Raw genomic sequence first — 17,657 nt, 5'->3', positions numbered from 1 at the left:
TGCAAAGAACTTCTTGAAGACGTAATTCCAGAAATATTTAGGGCTCTGCTTACATAAGTAAGACCTATTTGTATATAGTTTTGTTTTATACTAAGAAAATTTTTAAAACTTAAGGACCAGAATGTTAATTAAGTTGCAGTTTTCCTTTGTTAGTATTTTAATTTGATTTCATGAAAAGCAAGCAAAATTGATATTGCAAAATTAATGTTGACTGCAGGACATTAAAATTTCAGATTTCATTGATTCTTTTAAGTGCCAAGAGAAAGAAAAATGAGATTTTTTGTTAATTATTTATTATCTTTGTTGACTTCATGTAATATGCAAACAAAAGAATAGGTCCTTACCCTGCACAACTTGTAAGCTGAAAAGTACATGGAGAAAACCTAACAGCTGGGAAGTCCCGAGAGAGAAGAAAATATTAGGAAAGGACTTGACAGAAATTAATTCATAATTTTTAAATTTTGCTCGTTTGGATAACATGGGAGAGTCAGAAAGCAAGTTTTTGATGGATTTGACTTGGTTAGCTATTCCACATACAGAATGTAGCAGAACTATAATTTTAAAATAAGAGGATCTGTGGGATGTTCTTCTTCTATGGCGCTTTTCAACAATGAATATAGGTTGTCTGATAAATAGATCCACCTCAGTAGGTCCAAACCTAAAAACTGTACAGAAGTATGTCTTTTATAGTGTTTGTTCTTGACCCTATATTATACTCTTTCATCTTGACCTCTTGGTGTTTTTCTGTTTCCAATCAGGTATCTAAGCGGCTGTACAGTATGGGCTGTTATGAAATCTCTCTGGGAGATACAATTGGTGTGGGGACGCCTGGAAGTATGAAAAAAATGCTGGAAGCTGTTATGAAAGAAATTCCTTTGAGTGCTCTTGCTGTTCACTGTCATGACACGTATGGCCAGGCATTAGCCAATATCCTCACAGCCATGCAGGTGACTTGGTTTTTCCTTTTATAATATACAATAATAGTATTCTTAGTTTAATTCAATGTGCAATTTTTAAAAATCCTGCCATTAAAGAAATCATTAGAAGAGTAAAAAGGCACTCACTAAACTTTAGGAAAGTACTCCTCACACATCAATGAGATCTGGTATTATTGCTGTTGCTTTTACCAGGAAATGTCAAACCTTATATATTAATTACCTTCAGTTCCATGCAAAATCACTAAGAAACAGTTATGATTATTACATTTCATTGACATTAGATGAAGGAGGGACATTAAATAATTCTTTTCTGATATCTCAGATTCCAGTTTTCTTAGGAACAGCTGTATGTTTGTTTTCCACTAAACTAAAATTTCTGCTTTGTGGATGTGTCTAAAAATAAAATGGAATAATGCATAATTACATCTTGATTTCAGATGGATAAATCAAAAATATTGGTAGTTATGTACACAGAATATTCTAGATAATTTTATCACTGTTCATTTGCCTTCATCATTCTTTTTTGTTTATCAGTTATGCCTTCCAAGTAAGATTAGCAACAACGTTATATCTTATTTAATCAGCTTTCAAATCTGTGCCTAAATTATCAGAGTTAATTTCCATAAGAGATTCAGAATAGGAAACAATTCAGAAAACAGGCTGCAAGTTCTAATGTAGTTTTTGTCAAGATACAATCTTGAGAAATATCTTAAAATGCCTATGCTTTGCTAAGGAGAACTACTTTTACTAAGCATTACAGAGTCATTAACTATTTACAAATTGTGGGCCTTTATTGTTCTATTTTATACTTAATGGTGTCTTCTGTTTCCATCAAATTCAGGCAGTCATTTTGAAGGTCAAAGTTTCCTTTGTCTGACTTGTTATTTTGGCAGAGCTCATATTATGTTATTTAGCTACAATTGTGTTAACTGTGTTAGTGGTATACACTACAAGAAGGAACAAGGAAAGTTCCAACATGGGAATCCACAGGTATTTGATTAAATAGGGAATGACAAAATCTGGTAAGAAAGGTTCTAACTTTTACTCACAGCATTCACTATTCACCCTTACTCACTTTTACTGTTACAAATGTGTGTGTATGTACCATGGGATAAATAAATTGTTAATTTCACAGTTAGGTTCAGTTGCAGATGCAATAGCTAAAAGCATGTAAACCCCTGAGCATGGGAGGAGTTGGTCATAAAAATACTTGAAGCATTGTTTTTCAAATCCTCCCTTTAAATAATTGCTGTCATGGTGCCTACTAAACACTGAACAATGGCTATGCTTTGTTAACTCCTGCATTTGTTGTAAGTGATTCTTGTCTCATGTTTACCTCTTGTTATCTTTTTATTTAGTTTGTAAACCAATTGTGTAAGAGCTAAAGGAAAAAAAATCTCTTAGGTACCTAATGTGCAGTTTAGGATAATTAACATGCAAATTCAAGAGAGCAAAAGACTTAAAAATAAATTCCTATGCAACCTTCTCATATTTCTGGGAAGGCAAGGGTGCCTGAGACCCACCAGTACATGTCTAAAGGTGCAGTGGTTTTGGCTCAGCTTAACTTGTCATAGGGTTTGCCAAAAGTCCTTGATGAAGCAGGCATTACACAGCCTCTCTGACTGGCTTTGTGCAAGCAGCTCCTTGGCTCACATAGAAGAAGATCCCCAGGCTTTTGGATCCTCAAAGAGATCCTGCACCTCACAGCGTCCTCTCTTGTCTCTGGTCAGAAACCCAAGGCAGCTAGCAGGGAATTATAACTCCTTCTAAAGCAATACTCCTTCTAAGACAGAGACTCCTAAATTGCAGGTAAGCTGTGTGGTGAAGTGCTAAAGCTGGTTTGTCAGAGTGCCCAGGTCACTTCTAGTCCCTGCTGTCAGCCTTGCCTGTGCTTTCCTTTTTGCCAAAGATACAGGAATGGCAGAGCACTGGAATAAAACCCCTTGTCTTTAACTCAGCTGCTGTTTCCTAAACCAATTCTTCTCAGACACAATTCCTTTCCCTTCCCCATTTATGGGTCTGCGTGACCGACACAATATTTCAGCAAGAGTGAAATGTGTTTGGGGGGTCATAGAAATAATAGGCTATAGTTATTGTTTGAAAACAAGTTTAAAGATCATTCAGCAGACAAATTACACTCTTCCTAAGACATTGCTGAACAACCCCAGGCTGAGTACTGTTGTATTGTATATTGTATTTCTTAAGAATTAATGAATGACAGCTGGAAAGCCACAAATCACTCTGCACTAATTCAGGCATTGCTTCGATGGGAGATCTCCTAGGAGTGGAAAGAGTTGCTGGTAATTCAGTAAGTGATTTTTTATACGGATCACATTGTTTCATGCAGGATTATACTACCCAGAATGTTTTCTTTCGTTTGGGGCTGATCCAAAGTCATCTAGAACTGACAGGCCGTATCTGTATGAGAAATTAGGAGGGCAGGAGTCTTGAAATTTCAGTATTCAGTTTTATATATATTGTTTTAACAAAAGGATAGGTAGTGAGAGATGGGAGAGAGATTAGCCAACTTTTAAAACATAAGTAATTTTTTAAATTGTTGATGCAAATAATACAGATAGAAAGGAAATTCACTTCATTTTATGAAAATAATCCGTGCAAAAATGTGAGGAACATGAAGTGATGCTTTGAAAGAAACCAGTAAACATTTAAAGTAGAAACATGTCTGGCTCTTGGTTACATGGCTTAATATAAAACTACCGGAGTATAGAATTTACTAAACAGACAATTCAGAAGATGGGAAATGATGTGGAGATCTAGTTAGAGGTTATGGTATTTTGAGTAAAATGTGTGCATTGGATAACGTGACAAACACATAGTGTAGCTAACAAAAATAGTAAAACATTTATAGGAAATTGTTACAGACCTCTAAGGAAGGGTAAAAAGATGGGTCAAGAAACTTCTTTCTGGAGAGGCCCTGGTAAGGGAGACCTTACCTTCTCTAAGGAGATTTGACTTTCATTGACAATTGACTTCTGCTGTGCGTACAGAAGTGGAAAGGGGCGTGGAAAGGAAAGTGTTTAATGGAAGTGTTAAAGAACTCTTTTCCTGGAAAACTTAGTAGTTGCCAGAAATAGATTTGTCTGTCTTTATAACATATATTCAAACAAGAGAAAGAGGATGCTAAGAGGGAAAGAGGATATTTGTCTGGCTGTAATACCTGAATAAAAGAAACAACCACATGATTGTCCCATAGAATTTTATCAAATACAAATTGCTATCCTAATTCATTAAAATGAGCTGATCCCTACACTATGAGGATCAAATTCTAACTTAAAGAAAACAATTACAAAACCCTAATGACATAGAATGACCAAGGATTTTTACCACCTTGTGTAATCATGTTCACCCCACTGGACACAGAGAGAGGATTGAGGTTGATTACATGCCAAATGAAACTGCATTTTATGAGTTCTATTTTTTTCCAGAAAACAGGATTTTTTTAAAATATCAATTCCCTAGTTTAGTACCAAAATCAGAATTTATCAAGCTTTTAATTAAACTTCCAAGGTTCAGACTGCAAAATCCAGATTTGAGGTTTTTATTACAAACATAATATGCTCCCTTTTCAAAAGCTTAGAATATTTAATAACATTTTATTAATTTCTTTGAGATCCTTGAATTTTAAAGATGAAATAAACTTAAGAGAAAAGTAAATCCAAATAAAAATGGCTGACTGCTGACCTTTTCCCTGCATCACTTAACTAAATTGATGCTAGTCTCTTGGTGTATGCTGGAGACCCTAACTAAACTGCATGTTTTTGTGCATCCAGTTTACTTTTGTAGTAAAATCTAGGTTGACTCAAAGGCACTCAGGATTGGCCTGGCTGTTTTAACTGCCAGAAACAGGAGAGGAATCTGAATGTAGGTGCTGAAGTTCCTGGTTTATTAATTTACAAGTATCATTTTTTACAGGAATAGAGCTTACAACAGCCAGCAGAACGAAATCGTAGAGCCTAAGTTAAGCAGTTAAAAAAATCCTGTGTTCAAAATTCCCTCCTCCATGATTTACATGAATGCATGTAAATCATGCAAAACATTAAATGAGATGAATTTTCCACCCAAAACCATCTCCTGTTTTTTTTTTTTTTCCAAATACAGGATTTGATTTTTATAGCTGTTGAGCTTGCTTGAAGTAGAAGCTTCAGGTGCAGGTTAGAGGCCAGCTTGCTGCTGAGATCTCTTGTCCAGGAGCTGCTTGCTGCTAAGGATCCTCAGTGCAGGCTCCCTCTCCATCTGGCAGTGGCTGTAAACCTGAAGCTCTGGTGCTTGGCCCTTGTCTGAGCTACTCTGCAGCAGTATTGCGATTGCTCTTGTGCCATCTGGTACCTCCCTGATTCTCCTTCTCATCCTCACCTGCTGGCTTCACTTACTGGCTTACCCCCAGACCTGGCTAATCTTGTCTGGTCCTGGTTATTGTGTCCAGAGCTGATTCCCATCTTGAATCTCTGACTCAGCTTCATGGCTTTCTTTTTCTAGTGATGTTGCTGCCACTGCCTGCCTGGCTATGGCTCTGGACTCCTTGCTTGCCTTCTTCTAGGGAGTTGTCTGTCCTTGCTGTGATTCAGGACAGTTGAGTGTTTAGAGAAGGGAACCAATAACTTGAGCTTTAAGGATGGCTTTTCATGGCAGGTGGTGCTGAGTGGGTGCTGAGAGCTGGCAGGTCTCATGTGCTTTGATGTTGGAGCTCAGCTGGAGGCTTTGTCTTGCAGAGGCAAGATATTCCTACTCACTTAAATTCAGAAAGCATTTCCTGGTGTCTGGGCGTACACAAACCCCTAACAGTTCTCCACTTGCAGCTCTATTGGTAAAAAAACAGACTCAAGAAAGCCTGAGAAATTGGTGTTGGTGTCTGACAGCACTTAAACACCTCTCTCAGGTGCCAGATTATGTTTGATGACATTTTCCTCTTGAGTTTTCAGATCTGCATTTTTGTGACTGACTTAAGAGAATATACCTGTAATGCCCATAGTGATGAATTTCCAAATAAATGCATTATACGTAAGAACACTTCTGTGCTAGAACATTCACTGAACATTCATATCCTGCAGTCAGTTCTATCACCTTGGATTTGTCTGGCATATTTTAGTAGATAACTACAAGGATGAGGGCTCATCCTAGCTTATCCCAGTGAATGAGTAGTAGTTACAGCTAGAAGCCAAGTTAGATAGCTGAATAGAATAGAGGAGTGATAAAATAAAATAATGGTAAAATGGCATGAAAGTATGGATAGAAGTGGTGGAAGGCTGAATGAGAAAAAGGCAAATACATGAGTATAGTTATTCCAGATAAATTGCTTCAGGGTGTCTGTTGGTTATTCATTATGTTTTTACTGAATTATACATACGAATGTGTATACAGTCACCAGTTAATCTCTTGATTTAAAAACAAGCAACAGGATAATTTTTTCAAGTACAGTTTTATGAAACTATGTTATAAAAAGTGATAAGCACAATACCTTTAGTTTTCATGAGTTTTATGTACTGATCAAGAAAGAAATAAAAAAACCCAATACCTTATCATTCTTCATTTGTAAGCAACGTTGTCTTTTTATTCCCTGAAAAGCACAGTCATCCAGAGCTATAGTGCAGTACAATGAACTGACACTTCTGTTTTAAGGCAGAGAAGATAGATAGGTAACTGTGAAAAAGTGTGAAGCCCAGCATGTACTCATTGTGCTAGGAATTCCTCCTGTAACAGTGAATATGGACCTTTTAGCTGAGGAAGCTGGTCCAGCCAGATTCGTCTGTTGCTACACACATCAAAAAATACTGTCAGTTCTGTAGTAACTGACAAAAAGAGCTTGTATTGACATGCCAAAATTCTTGTTTCATTAGTGCATTAAATGATACTAGCATTCTGGAGTTTTTTTCAGCAGTGTGCTGGGGCACTCACTACCTGGCAATTAAATTATTTATATCTGAACTAAATTTTAACAGAGCAAAAAATAATCATGACAGTTCAGTTAAAATGTCAACACTGTCTTACAGGCTGTTTTTCTAAGCTAATAGGGAGATACTGTATGGAATTAAGGAGGTACAGGAGACAGGAACCCTAACATACATCTTGGGTTGTCCTTTCCTAATTTGACATGTCACTGTACTCATGGCTTTTTCTTACTTTTTATTATTTTATTTGTAAAACAGAAGTAAGGCTTATCTCTTTTACTTTGTGAAGTGCTAGGAAAAAACAGAGGAACATCATCAGACAAGTACAGATAGATTTTGTGAAGAATTAAAACTTAATTTTTGAAATTAAAATTTAAAAACAGAATAGATTTCAATTTTTCTGTAGAATGTACTTTTTAGATTAAAAAAGCTAAAGTATATGAGTGAGCAAATGATCAAAATACTTATGTTCCTAATCAAATTATCTGAACCCTTTAACCTTCCATTTCTTTTGTCCTGCACAACCTGGCACTCTGAAGACATTATGGAGCACAATGTGAGCATAGGAGAGGCTTGCCATATAGAAGTATGCTCATATTTGGGGATATTGAAAAAAATATTATATGCTTGCATTCCTATTTTGAGGAAAGCATAGAGATGGAAAGGCTTCAGCAGACCTCACAAGTTTGCTTTCCTCTGCTGTTTACAAATATATGCCAGGAAACTGCAGAAGACTTAACAGAGATCTCCAGAAACTAATTTCAAGGTTCAGATAGGGAAACATGACCAAAAATTCAGCTTGACTGAGGGTAGCTGTACAGAATTCAGGAAGGGCTGGTCATGCTTCAGTATTTTGCTGGAATTCTTTGAGGCAATCACTGCCAAAGAAGACAAAGGATGTACAATGGCCAACACATGCTTTGATTTTTAAAAAAAAAATTTGCAGTTTTCTGCAGTGGAAGTTCATATGAAGGTGTGGAGGCATGTAATAAGTGGAAAGTTGGCTAGAGGGCAGGAAACAAATGGAATTATGAAAAGGAACTTCTTTAAGCTGGAAAGCATCCATCAGCAGAGTTGTGGATATATTGGCTTGTGCATCCTAGGTTTTGCTGCTTAAATGAATAATTTGCAATACTGTAATGCTCATGTTAAGGGTAATTGTTCTAACTTGTAGAAATTCATTTTTTTCAAATTTTAGATTTGAATTGTGAGAAACAGGATAGCTAGCCCAATTTGTAAGTGGAAATCTTGTAATATTCTAAAACATGCAAAAGAAAATGTTTGAGATCAAACATAAGAGAATGGGAATACACAAAATTTTAGGTAAAGCAAGAGACTTTACTGCAACATGCCTGTTTATTTAAGGATATTCCCAGATTTCTGCTTTTGGATTTTTCTAAGAATTAAATTATCCAGGGCACTCACTGGGTATTTTCTGGGTCTGAAAATATAAACAGAATTTTTGAATTGTTAGCAAACTAGGCAAAATGTTGTCAGTAAAATAAAACTCCTTAGAAAACATCAATTTGCCTTTTTGTTTCTGTTTCCTTTTATTCCCCCTTCCCTGTGGAAATGACATAGCACTTAGCTAAAGCTAGCAATTAAAAAAACAGGTGTTGGAGACAAAGAAGTACATGATATTGGGAAGGCATGTGAGTAGAGTTGTTTGAGATTGAAAGCTAAAAAGACAGGTGAATAATACTCTATTTGAAAGCAAATAAGTTAGGGGGGAAATGGCAGGTGAATTATGCAAAAGTAGCAGGCTGAAGAAAATATTCATTTTTTTCCTCTGAAGAAAACTTAAAAAGAGGGTGTCTACTTTAAGAAAGTAGGAAAAAACCTTGCATTCAATCAAATGATATTGCTACTGTGAGCAGTCAGCTAGTTACTATTGTAAATGAAAAAACATACTGCACAAATGTATAAATCAGACATACATATGGGAAGAAAATGAAAATACAGGCATTCATGCTCAAAATCTGGCAGATGTTTTCCAGTATTTTGTCTTTTCTTTTTTTTTTTTTTTTTTTTTTTTTGTACTGGTTTTATGTTTTTGCCTTTAATAACAGCAAAATAAGGAATTAAGCAAATGAACAGGCAGCATCACTCCTGCTCTTTTCTCAGAGCAGTACAAAAGAATTAGCAGCCCTAGTTTTACTCTTCTCTTAGGTCAGTACAAAAGAATTAGCAACTGCATTTTTATTGCTTTCTGCTGCTTTTTGCAGAATGTGCACAGTGTGCAATTTCTGAGGGTACTGTATGTTTTTGACCCCTATTCTTATGCTTCAGAAAAACTTGATAGTCTGAGAGTCCACAAATAAATTAATCCTTACTATTATTGTAACTGTTACAGTATAATTGGGGAAAAACCTAAATGGTAGACTTTGTTTCAAGGTTCTTATTGTTTGAATATTTTAAGATAGGAAGAGGAGTATATTTGTTATTGTGTGTTGAAATAGCAGTGACAGTTCCTGAATTAGATTTATTTACATGCTTATATGAATAGGTAGCCTATTGGTATATGCATGTAGCCTGGTTTTGTGGGTTTTGGTTAAACTTAGCTTACTATAAAGGATTACTGAATAATAGAAATGCACATTGTTTAGCTGCTTGTAATAAGCTGTAATATTGGGTTTCAGAATCTTTCAGACCTAGCTACTGAACCAACAAACCTCAAGTCTAAGTCTGTTTCAGGATACTAAGAAAAGAGCCTTCATCATGTACAGATTATTCTCATCTTCAAATTACTCACTAGGGCTGACTTGCAACAGTAGACATGACTTTCCTTTGGCTTACAATCAAACTTCAGCTATCTTCTAAAGTATTTTTAAACATTTGATTTTTACATGCAAATCTATGCATCTTTCTTTATATCCCTGCAAATTCCTACATATCACTCTATGTCTAAATGGAATATTAATAGAAAATTATTGCAGCAGCTATACAAATAAAATTTGAAGTGGTTTTAGTTTTCTGTCTTAAAAGCAAAGATCATTTCTATACAAATAGTATTGAAGCTGTATATTTATTAAAAAAAAATCATTTGGCCCAAATATTCTTTTTCTGTGCTTGTGTCCTCCTTGTACGTTTCTTTTTTTTTTGAATGCTGTTTTATTGTATCTTGCCTAATCATGTCTTAAGTGCTGTAATTTCTGATTTCTTCATCCTGTAAGTGGCATTCATTTACACATTTCATTCTGCAGTGTCAGTGGTACATTCCAATTTAAGCCTCATGATCATTTTCATTAAATCTAGAACCATTAAAGCCATACTGATTTAGTTGATCAGTACCTAAAATACATTTCTAATATTGCTTTCATTACTGTGCATCTTTGTCCTCTTGTGAATGCACTTTTTCCTATGCAAAAATAAGCAGATTCAGAGAATTTACTTTAAATGGTTCTCTGGTCTTCATCAGATTCTGTTCTGCTGCATCTTTAGTTGTCATATGTGGAAGTATAGTTTGAAAAAGGGAAAAGAAAAGGGAAGAAGTATCTTATTCATAAGATACTAATATTAATAAGATTATAAGAAACTTGCACAGTAGAGCTTGCAAACAAGGCTCACACAAAATTGCATAGAATATAATTTAGGTACAAAATTACCACATTACAGTTGCTTTTTAGGGTAATACTCCACACAGCCTGTCAGTGTCTAAGTCCCCTTCGCTTTGTTGCCCTTTGTAATTCCTTTTTGCCATTCTTGGCCTCTTTGAGTGCTTAAGCAGAGTAAATATCCTGCTGGCAGCTCCCTGGCAAGAGGAAAGAATGATGTGAGCAGATACCGTGCTCCTGCATTCACCTAACCCGAATGTTTTCCCTGGTACTTAGGTTAATTTTTTTTCTCTCTTTCACTGTTTTCCTAGTCATTGTTTGATAGGTTTAAGTCCACATAGCCAGAGCAACAATCTCTTTACAGAGCCCCTTTTATCATCCCAGCAGCGTCTTGTTTAACTTGACTATTTAAATGGCTGAAAGTCAGCATCACCCAGTTCTGAAGTGGATTGGGCAGCAATCCAGCTCTTTTTGTTAGAGACAGACATTCATTTTTTTGGACTAGAAACAAATTACTTCCAAATGCTGGAAATGTAAGAAGGCTTAAAAAAAAAAAAAAGGTTTCAGGTGTTTATAGAACAAATTAGTATAAAATAGTTTTCAAAATGCTAAGCCACATTTAAAATAAATATTTAGTACTTTTAGAAGCTGTGAAAATACAGCACTAAAAACCTGAAATCACTGATCCTTAGCATGCATAAGAAGTATGGTGAGGGCACACTGGTGTCACATTCCCCATGCATATTTCTGTTGTGCCTTGGATTGCATGCATAAAAGGTAGTATTTTGGGGTGGTTTTTGCATGATTGATAGGGACTGGCTGTAGTTTTAATGAGGTGACTGCCTGTAGCAATCAGAAATTGAACTGATAACTATTTTACAACAGTGTTTGATTCAATTCCTAAAAATGAAAGTCTTGATTATCTAGATGACTGGAAAATAAAGAATTTTCATTGGTCTGAAGATTGTTTCTTGTGCCTTACTCAGCATTACATAAGCACTCTCTCATCCATAGAAAGACAAGCTAGTTCTCTGCAATTGTTACTTGTCCCTTTTAGTTTTATGGTGTCTTGCTTGTCTCTCCCACACCTTCCAACTTCCACAACAAATGAAATGGGATTTCCACAAATACAAACCTACACAACTGGCTCATCTCAGAACCCATCCTTGCAGGCCCATGCCATTCTCCCTTCTCAGCACTCCTGCCACAATATGCATTTCTTCCTCAGTTGCCATCTCATCAGCTGCCATGGTAATTTGAGGGATGAGGTTGTTTGTCTCCATAGGGCTTGCATTCCTGCAGTTGCTGTGTCACTCCTTTAAAGGGTTGCCATGCTCAGCACATCCTGGCCTCTCTGGCACTGTGGCCAATTGCTATGTAAAGCTTGCATCCCAAAACCCAAAAATCTGGACTGGCAGCTATGGATGGTCCCTAAAAGGTGCTAGTTCCCAGACTGTGCCAGGAATAGCTTGGTGGAGCTCTGTCTGCCCCAGGGCAAAGCTGTGCCAAGGACTGTGCAAGAGTTACCCACAGTGGACAGTTGAATTCCAGTCCTAAATGATGCCATTTAGGTTTTTGGTCATATACATGGCCACAAAAGAGCACAACTTCCTGTGCATTAGCCACACAAAAGAGAGGTTTTTGCTGTCATTCCCAGTAGCATTTGTGGCATTCCACAAATGGCATTCCATAATGACATCTGAGGATGTCTCTGGAGATGAGATTTCAGAGGTTTTGGTCAGCTCTGAGTGTGCTGCTGATATCTCTGGGGATTTGAGCTTATATGCTGGACACTAAAAAGATATGTGGAGCACTGACAGAAATAAAATACAATATTTCAACATAATTTAAAAAATAATTGCGAAACAAAATTTTCAAAAGTTTGTTCAAGATACAATTAAGTACCTTTAAAATAGTTTTTTTTTCAGAATTTAATTCCTAATTTAATTTGCATTCTTTTTTGAAAATAAATTATTTCTATAAGTGTTGCTTGACTTGTTTTTAGAAGTTCTCCCTATAATCATATGGAACTTTAATCTGTACACATCAGCTAGGAGAAGATAAATGGCTTTTAGACATGTTTATTTTTCTACTTGGTGGGAATTACTCCCTCTCTCTTTTTACCCTAAAGTAGTTTTTCTTAAAGTTTAATAGCAACTGTAAAAAAAGAGGACAGGATCATTACAATGCTTCCCTCTTGGAAATTATTGATTTCATGACCTTTCATTATTTGTGAGTGTGTGCATTCTAGTTTTTGCTGGAAAAAGAGGACATTGCATGGAACCTGAATTTCAGACCTAAGCAAGGGTCAGAGGAGTTTGCCATGGCTGGAACAGACTTGGGGAATGACAAATCCCACAGTCTCAAGCAGGGAAGTGTTGTGTTTACAGGATGATGCTTCCTTCCTTTTTGGGCAGCTCTACAGACAGCTGTGCTGAGGGGGTGGAACTAAACCTCTGGCCATTCTTGAATATTTACAGCTCCTCAGAAGGAATTTTGTTATCATCTAGCAAACAATGAGGGAGGGGGAGTTATTTCCTATTTTGAGATGTATCAAGTGGCTTTAAACAAGATCTTAGGATGTTTTCTAAGGTAAAATTAACTGCAGAAAATCTGTAGATAGCTGTGACCAGAAGGCTGGAGTTCTGAACTTACTCCAAATGAGTCTTGGGTGGATCTTTGTAGCTTGGGAGAACAAATGAGCATTTGCATAAGTGAAATAAGTTGAAGATGACTCTTCAGCTAAGACAGAAACCAAAGCTGATGTAGTACCTAAAGTATGACAATCGTTTTTTTCATTCTGTGCTGTGCAGAAGCAACACAGAAACAGTCTCTTGAGTCAAATAATTTGTCACTTATCTTTTTTTTTCTTTTGAAATATTGCACTATGAATTGAAACAGCCAGGCATTCAGAAATAAAAACGTTTTTATAATAGCTCTGCTCTACTTTCCCTGTGTTTTTAAACATAAATGAATGGCAATGTTATACACTCCAGCTTGCATGTTTGCCTGTTTACTTTTTCTTCTTTGTGGCTTAGTGCAAATGATATGTGGAAAGATTGCCAGAGAAAAATGATGTGATTTGCTTAACAGAGTCCATTCAAATGTGTAAAGTAAACATTTATAGAAAGTTTTTTTTCTCCAATGTTCATAGTAGTTAAATTTTGCTTGCACTAAGAACTGCAACAGTAGGAAATAATTTTTAACTTGATGGAGTATTTTTCTTCTAAAGAATAAGCCAAGTAAACAAAATAAAAGTAGATTTAGCAGAGCAATATAACATGCATCTATAGTAAAATAGAAGGTGCTAAGTTGAATGGCTTTTTAAACAAAAGAAGTGTTCTGGCTGTACTGCTGGCAGATACATTGGATAGACAATTACAGATGTCTTTTTATAACAAGGAACTTCCATCAGAAAAAGAGAAAATTTTCAAGACATTTTACATTTCATGGCTCCCCACCTTAATGCCACCACTTAATTAATCAATGTATTTGAAGGGGAGGCAGTGTAACATGTTAAGGTACTGTAATGTGATGAACATTATAAAGTTGATCCAATTGTAATAGAACAGTAGATGATAAGAAACTATCACACTTAAAAAAAAGTTTCTTGCATTATAATGAGAATTGCGATGAAAATTTTACTTGAAATAAAAATTCTCTCTGCCTAGAGTGGACAAAAACTGCCCTATTTGATTGCATCTTCTTTGCCCATGTTGCTGTAATTATTGTTACTGGAATGATTCCCATCCTGGAATTCTACTCAAGACACTGTATTTTTTGCACAAAATATAAAGTGCTACTTCCTTGAAATTATACAGATGAATGACTAAAACATATATTCCATAGCTCTTAAAGGGAGATTGTTCCTTGGTTCTGAATTTTTGCAGTAGATTTTCTAACAAGACCTAAGTGGTCCCATTTGTTAAGTACATTTGTCTGAGTCTTGAATAAAATAAGGATGTGCACAGCCGTTTGCAAGTTCACAGGCTATTTAGCAAGAATGAATTTTAGGAAAAAAAAAAAAAAGCCAATATAAGTTTTTTTTCCTTGTTTAAAAAAAATAAAGCGGATAATCAAATTGCAAGCAAACAGAAATATCTGGTACTTTACTATCATGTTTACTGTAATATTGCCATGATTTTTGCTTAGCTAGTTGGGAAACTGGTCTTTAGTTACTCTGGAGAATGAGGTGCACAAGAATGAATACATTTGCTTTCGGGTTTTGTTTTATGGCATTTGATGGAGTTGTTTACTCTTGCAATGATTTTCAAAACACAAATAGCAGTGAAGAAGAAAAAAAAGAAGCAGGATAGCCGCTGTAAATATTTTGTAAAATGTCCATCTGAAGCTCCTCAACCTCTGGTAATTAGAAGCCATGCTGTGGAGATTGACAGGGTAAATTGCCAGTTAATGTTTACACAACAAAACATATGCCCAGTACAATATCCTCCACTGATGTTACTGAAACCAGAGTCCGGAAATGTACAGTGGAAACAAGACGTGGTACTTTTCTTGTGCCAACATAAACAGCAATTACAGCACAGTGTGAGAGAAGTCATAAGAAATACTACTGCATATCAGTAGTTCTACAAAGTCAGCACTTTTTTGTAATTGCAGGGGAAAAGGGCTGAAAAACATTACAGATCTCAGCAAGAAATGGACCCTTTATACTTTTAAACTGATCCTTGATAAAACAATGCCGGGGTCATGAGAAGGCTACTCTGCCAATTTTGCTTCACTGTGGGATCCATTGACATCTGGCTGAGCTGCGGAAGCTGGAAAACTTCTTTAATATTCTCTTGACAGTAAAGTGGACATGTGGAAAACATTCTAATCTGTTAATCTTTGGTGCTCCTGAAGAAAAAGGACATTTGGCTTTATACTTTGTGATGATAAATATTGTCTCCAGTCTAGCTGTAAATAAGTTAAAAGCATTTGAATGGAGGATGCAGTTCTTATTTTCCATATATGAGAGAAGATGGATGTGCACCTGTGCAATCCAGAAGATGTAAAGAATGCCAGGAGTGTTTTCTAAGGTTAGTTTACCATATATCTTGGAAATCCACCTTTTTTTATGCTGAGTGTGGTTTGTCAATGAATTGGTGAGCAGAGTCTCTGAACCTCCGTACATCATATATGCTAAAGTAGAATAAAGTATTGTTTCACTCAGGGGATTCTGAAAATAGAATTAAGAGAGATTTGAAATAGTAGTTAAGTCTGAATAAAAAGTGCAGGTTTTATTTAACAGCATTAACTGTACCAATTATTTTTGGTTGACTCTAATATGGAGTAGTAGTGAACGATGGAGATACATATCTGTTCAGCTTGAGTAGGATGCACAATTGTTCATTTCGGTTGTGAGATTTATCTCCAGAATTGAGAAAAGGAATCTCTTGCATTAGAAAATAACTGCTATAAAAATATATTATGTATTCCTAGTACAAAGCATCTTTATGCATTAATACAAGATGCAAAAGATACCATGGAATATGTGAAGACCAAACTAGGATTCAAAATTCTACATATCCTTGTAGTACATTCTAAAATAATAAGAAAAATTGTAACAATGCATGATGGCTCAGGTTGAAGTTAAGTCAGATGACATTTTAAATGCCGGCATTTTAGTCCTTTAGATACCCTGATGCTGATCTATGATAGCGGTGCTGTGGAATGAAAATAGCTCTGCTCTACTTTCCCTGTGTTTTTATAAATGCTGTCATTACTGCACATTTATTTTAAAACAGTTTATTTCATTTGCTCACATTGGTACAAGGTAGTGTCCACTGCCACTTAGTGCATAATGCTGCAAGTGTTCTGGTTATAAGAAGTGAGAGAAATTACACCTCAGGAGCAATTTGGTCACCCAGCTTAAGCTGAAGAGTGGCTCAACACAAGTTGGTCTTCAGAAACTGGAAGACTTGGGAATTGGTAGAAGCTAGCAAGGACAAAAAAACAAGATCGAAAGAATTTGTAGTTTCTTTCTAAGGTACAGATACAGTAAGAGGGGTACATATGATAGATTAACTTCATTATATGCTCCCTGAATGTAGGAAAAAAGGGGCCTTTTCAAATGCTGCCATGCTTGGGTCATGCCCAAGCTTGCTGCCATGCTTCATTGATAGATTCACATGTTCCACATTTGCCACATGTACTTCAAATAGTAGACCTTTCAAATCAGTGCCTTTCCTTGAACCTTCGTAGTAGTCCTCTACCCTTTTCAGTATTGTGGCTCACAGAGAAGTGCACTGCCTGCAGCCTGCATCTCAAACATTGATCTTTACCTGTTCTGTCCTTCATTCAACTCATTCTCAGCTGATGCCCCATATTATGAAAATTCAGCCATTTTATTAAGTGGGTATGTGTCTACTCAGTTTATCCTCTGTGAGCCATCCATGGAAGTAAGTGGATATTTTTTTTTCTTTCATCATTGCACCATAACAGTCAGCAGCTCCAAGCATTCTTTGTCCAGTCCCAGCTGAATTTTCCTCTCCCAAAGCTACCCTCAGTAACTTTGCCATGGAGTTAAGTAATCATTTATCTCCCTTGTCTATTCAAAACCCTCTGTTTATTTTCCAGTTTATTTTTATTCATTTATGCATGAATAAATGCATATGAGAAAGACCTTGTTTTTACCTGATGATACGTAGGGCACAGGCAACCTGGCACAGCTTTTGCATCTCTGGACTGGACAGTTCTATCCCAGCCTACCCCAAAACTCCCCTTTGCCTTTTCTGTCTAGTTTCCCCTTTCCCTCCAGATCCCAAGATTATTATCTTCTCTTCCCTACCTATTTCATTGGTCTCTTGACTGTGTTCAAACGTTTGTCTATACAACAAATACTTTGTGTTTATAGATCAGGTTATTTCATGGCATAGTAAGCAGATAAATTGTTAAACCATCACAGATTTGCTTGAGAGCAACTTCTGCTGAAGAGCATCCTGAGCAGTAGCTGCTTACTTTGAGTCAGCAGCAGCATCTGGCAATGCCCTGGCTTGCCTGGGGAGGGAAGAAAGGGAGACTGGAAAGTCATTTACTGTTTTGGTGATGATTGCATCTTCATGGGATCCAACAAGCCCTTGGTGTGCCTCCTGCTCCCCCTGCAGCTTTGTGATCCTTAGCAAGGGAGAGCTGGAGTTGAGCACAGCCCCACACCAGCAAACCCCAGTGTTTTTAAGTATAAGAGTACACATATTGCTAAAAGGAGCACAATCAGCCTGCATGGGCAATAAAAATAATGATTTGTGAACATCTGCTTC

General features: G+C 36.4%; 1 protein-coding gene across 3 annotated transcripts in view; it reads left to right on the top strand.

Moving 5' to 3' along the window:
- Positions 1-17,657, top strand: part of HMGCLL1 (3-hydroxy-3-methylglutaryl-CoA lyase like 1) — a 76,737-nt gene that overhangs the window by 45,820 nt on the left and 13,260 nt on the right. For 2 of the 3 annotated variants that reach the window (XM_071442712.1, XM_071442731.1), the window contains one exon: positions 759-947. In XM_071442712.1, the coding sequence (XP_071298813.1) occupies positions 759-947 (189 nt within the window). Of the gene's footprint in view, positions 1-758; positions 948-5,057; positions 11,361-17,657 lie in introns of those variants that run through there. The other variant, XM_071442721.1, reaches the window with a different exon arrangement.

Source organism: Agelaius tricolor, unplaced genomic scaffold, assembly GCF_023055355.1.
Source record: "Agelaius tricolor isolate 1412-34295 unplaced genomic scaffold, bAgeTri1.0.p SCAF_1, whole genome shotgun sequence".
Classification (NCBI taxonomy): domain Eukaryota; kingdom Metazoa; phylum Chordata; class Aves; order Passeriformes; family Icteridae; genus Agelaius; species Agelaius tricolor.
Note: the sequence above shows the minus strand (reverse complement) of the source record. Positions and strands in the feature narration are given on the sequence as shown.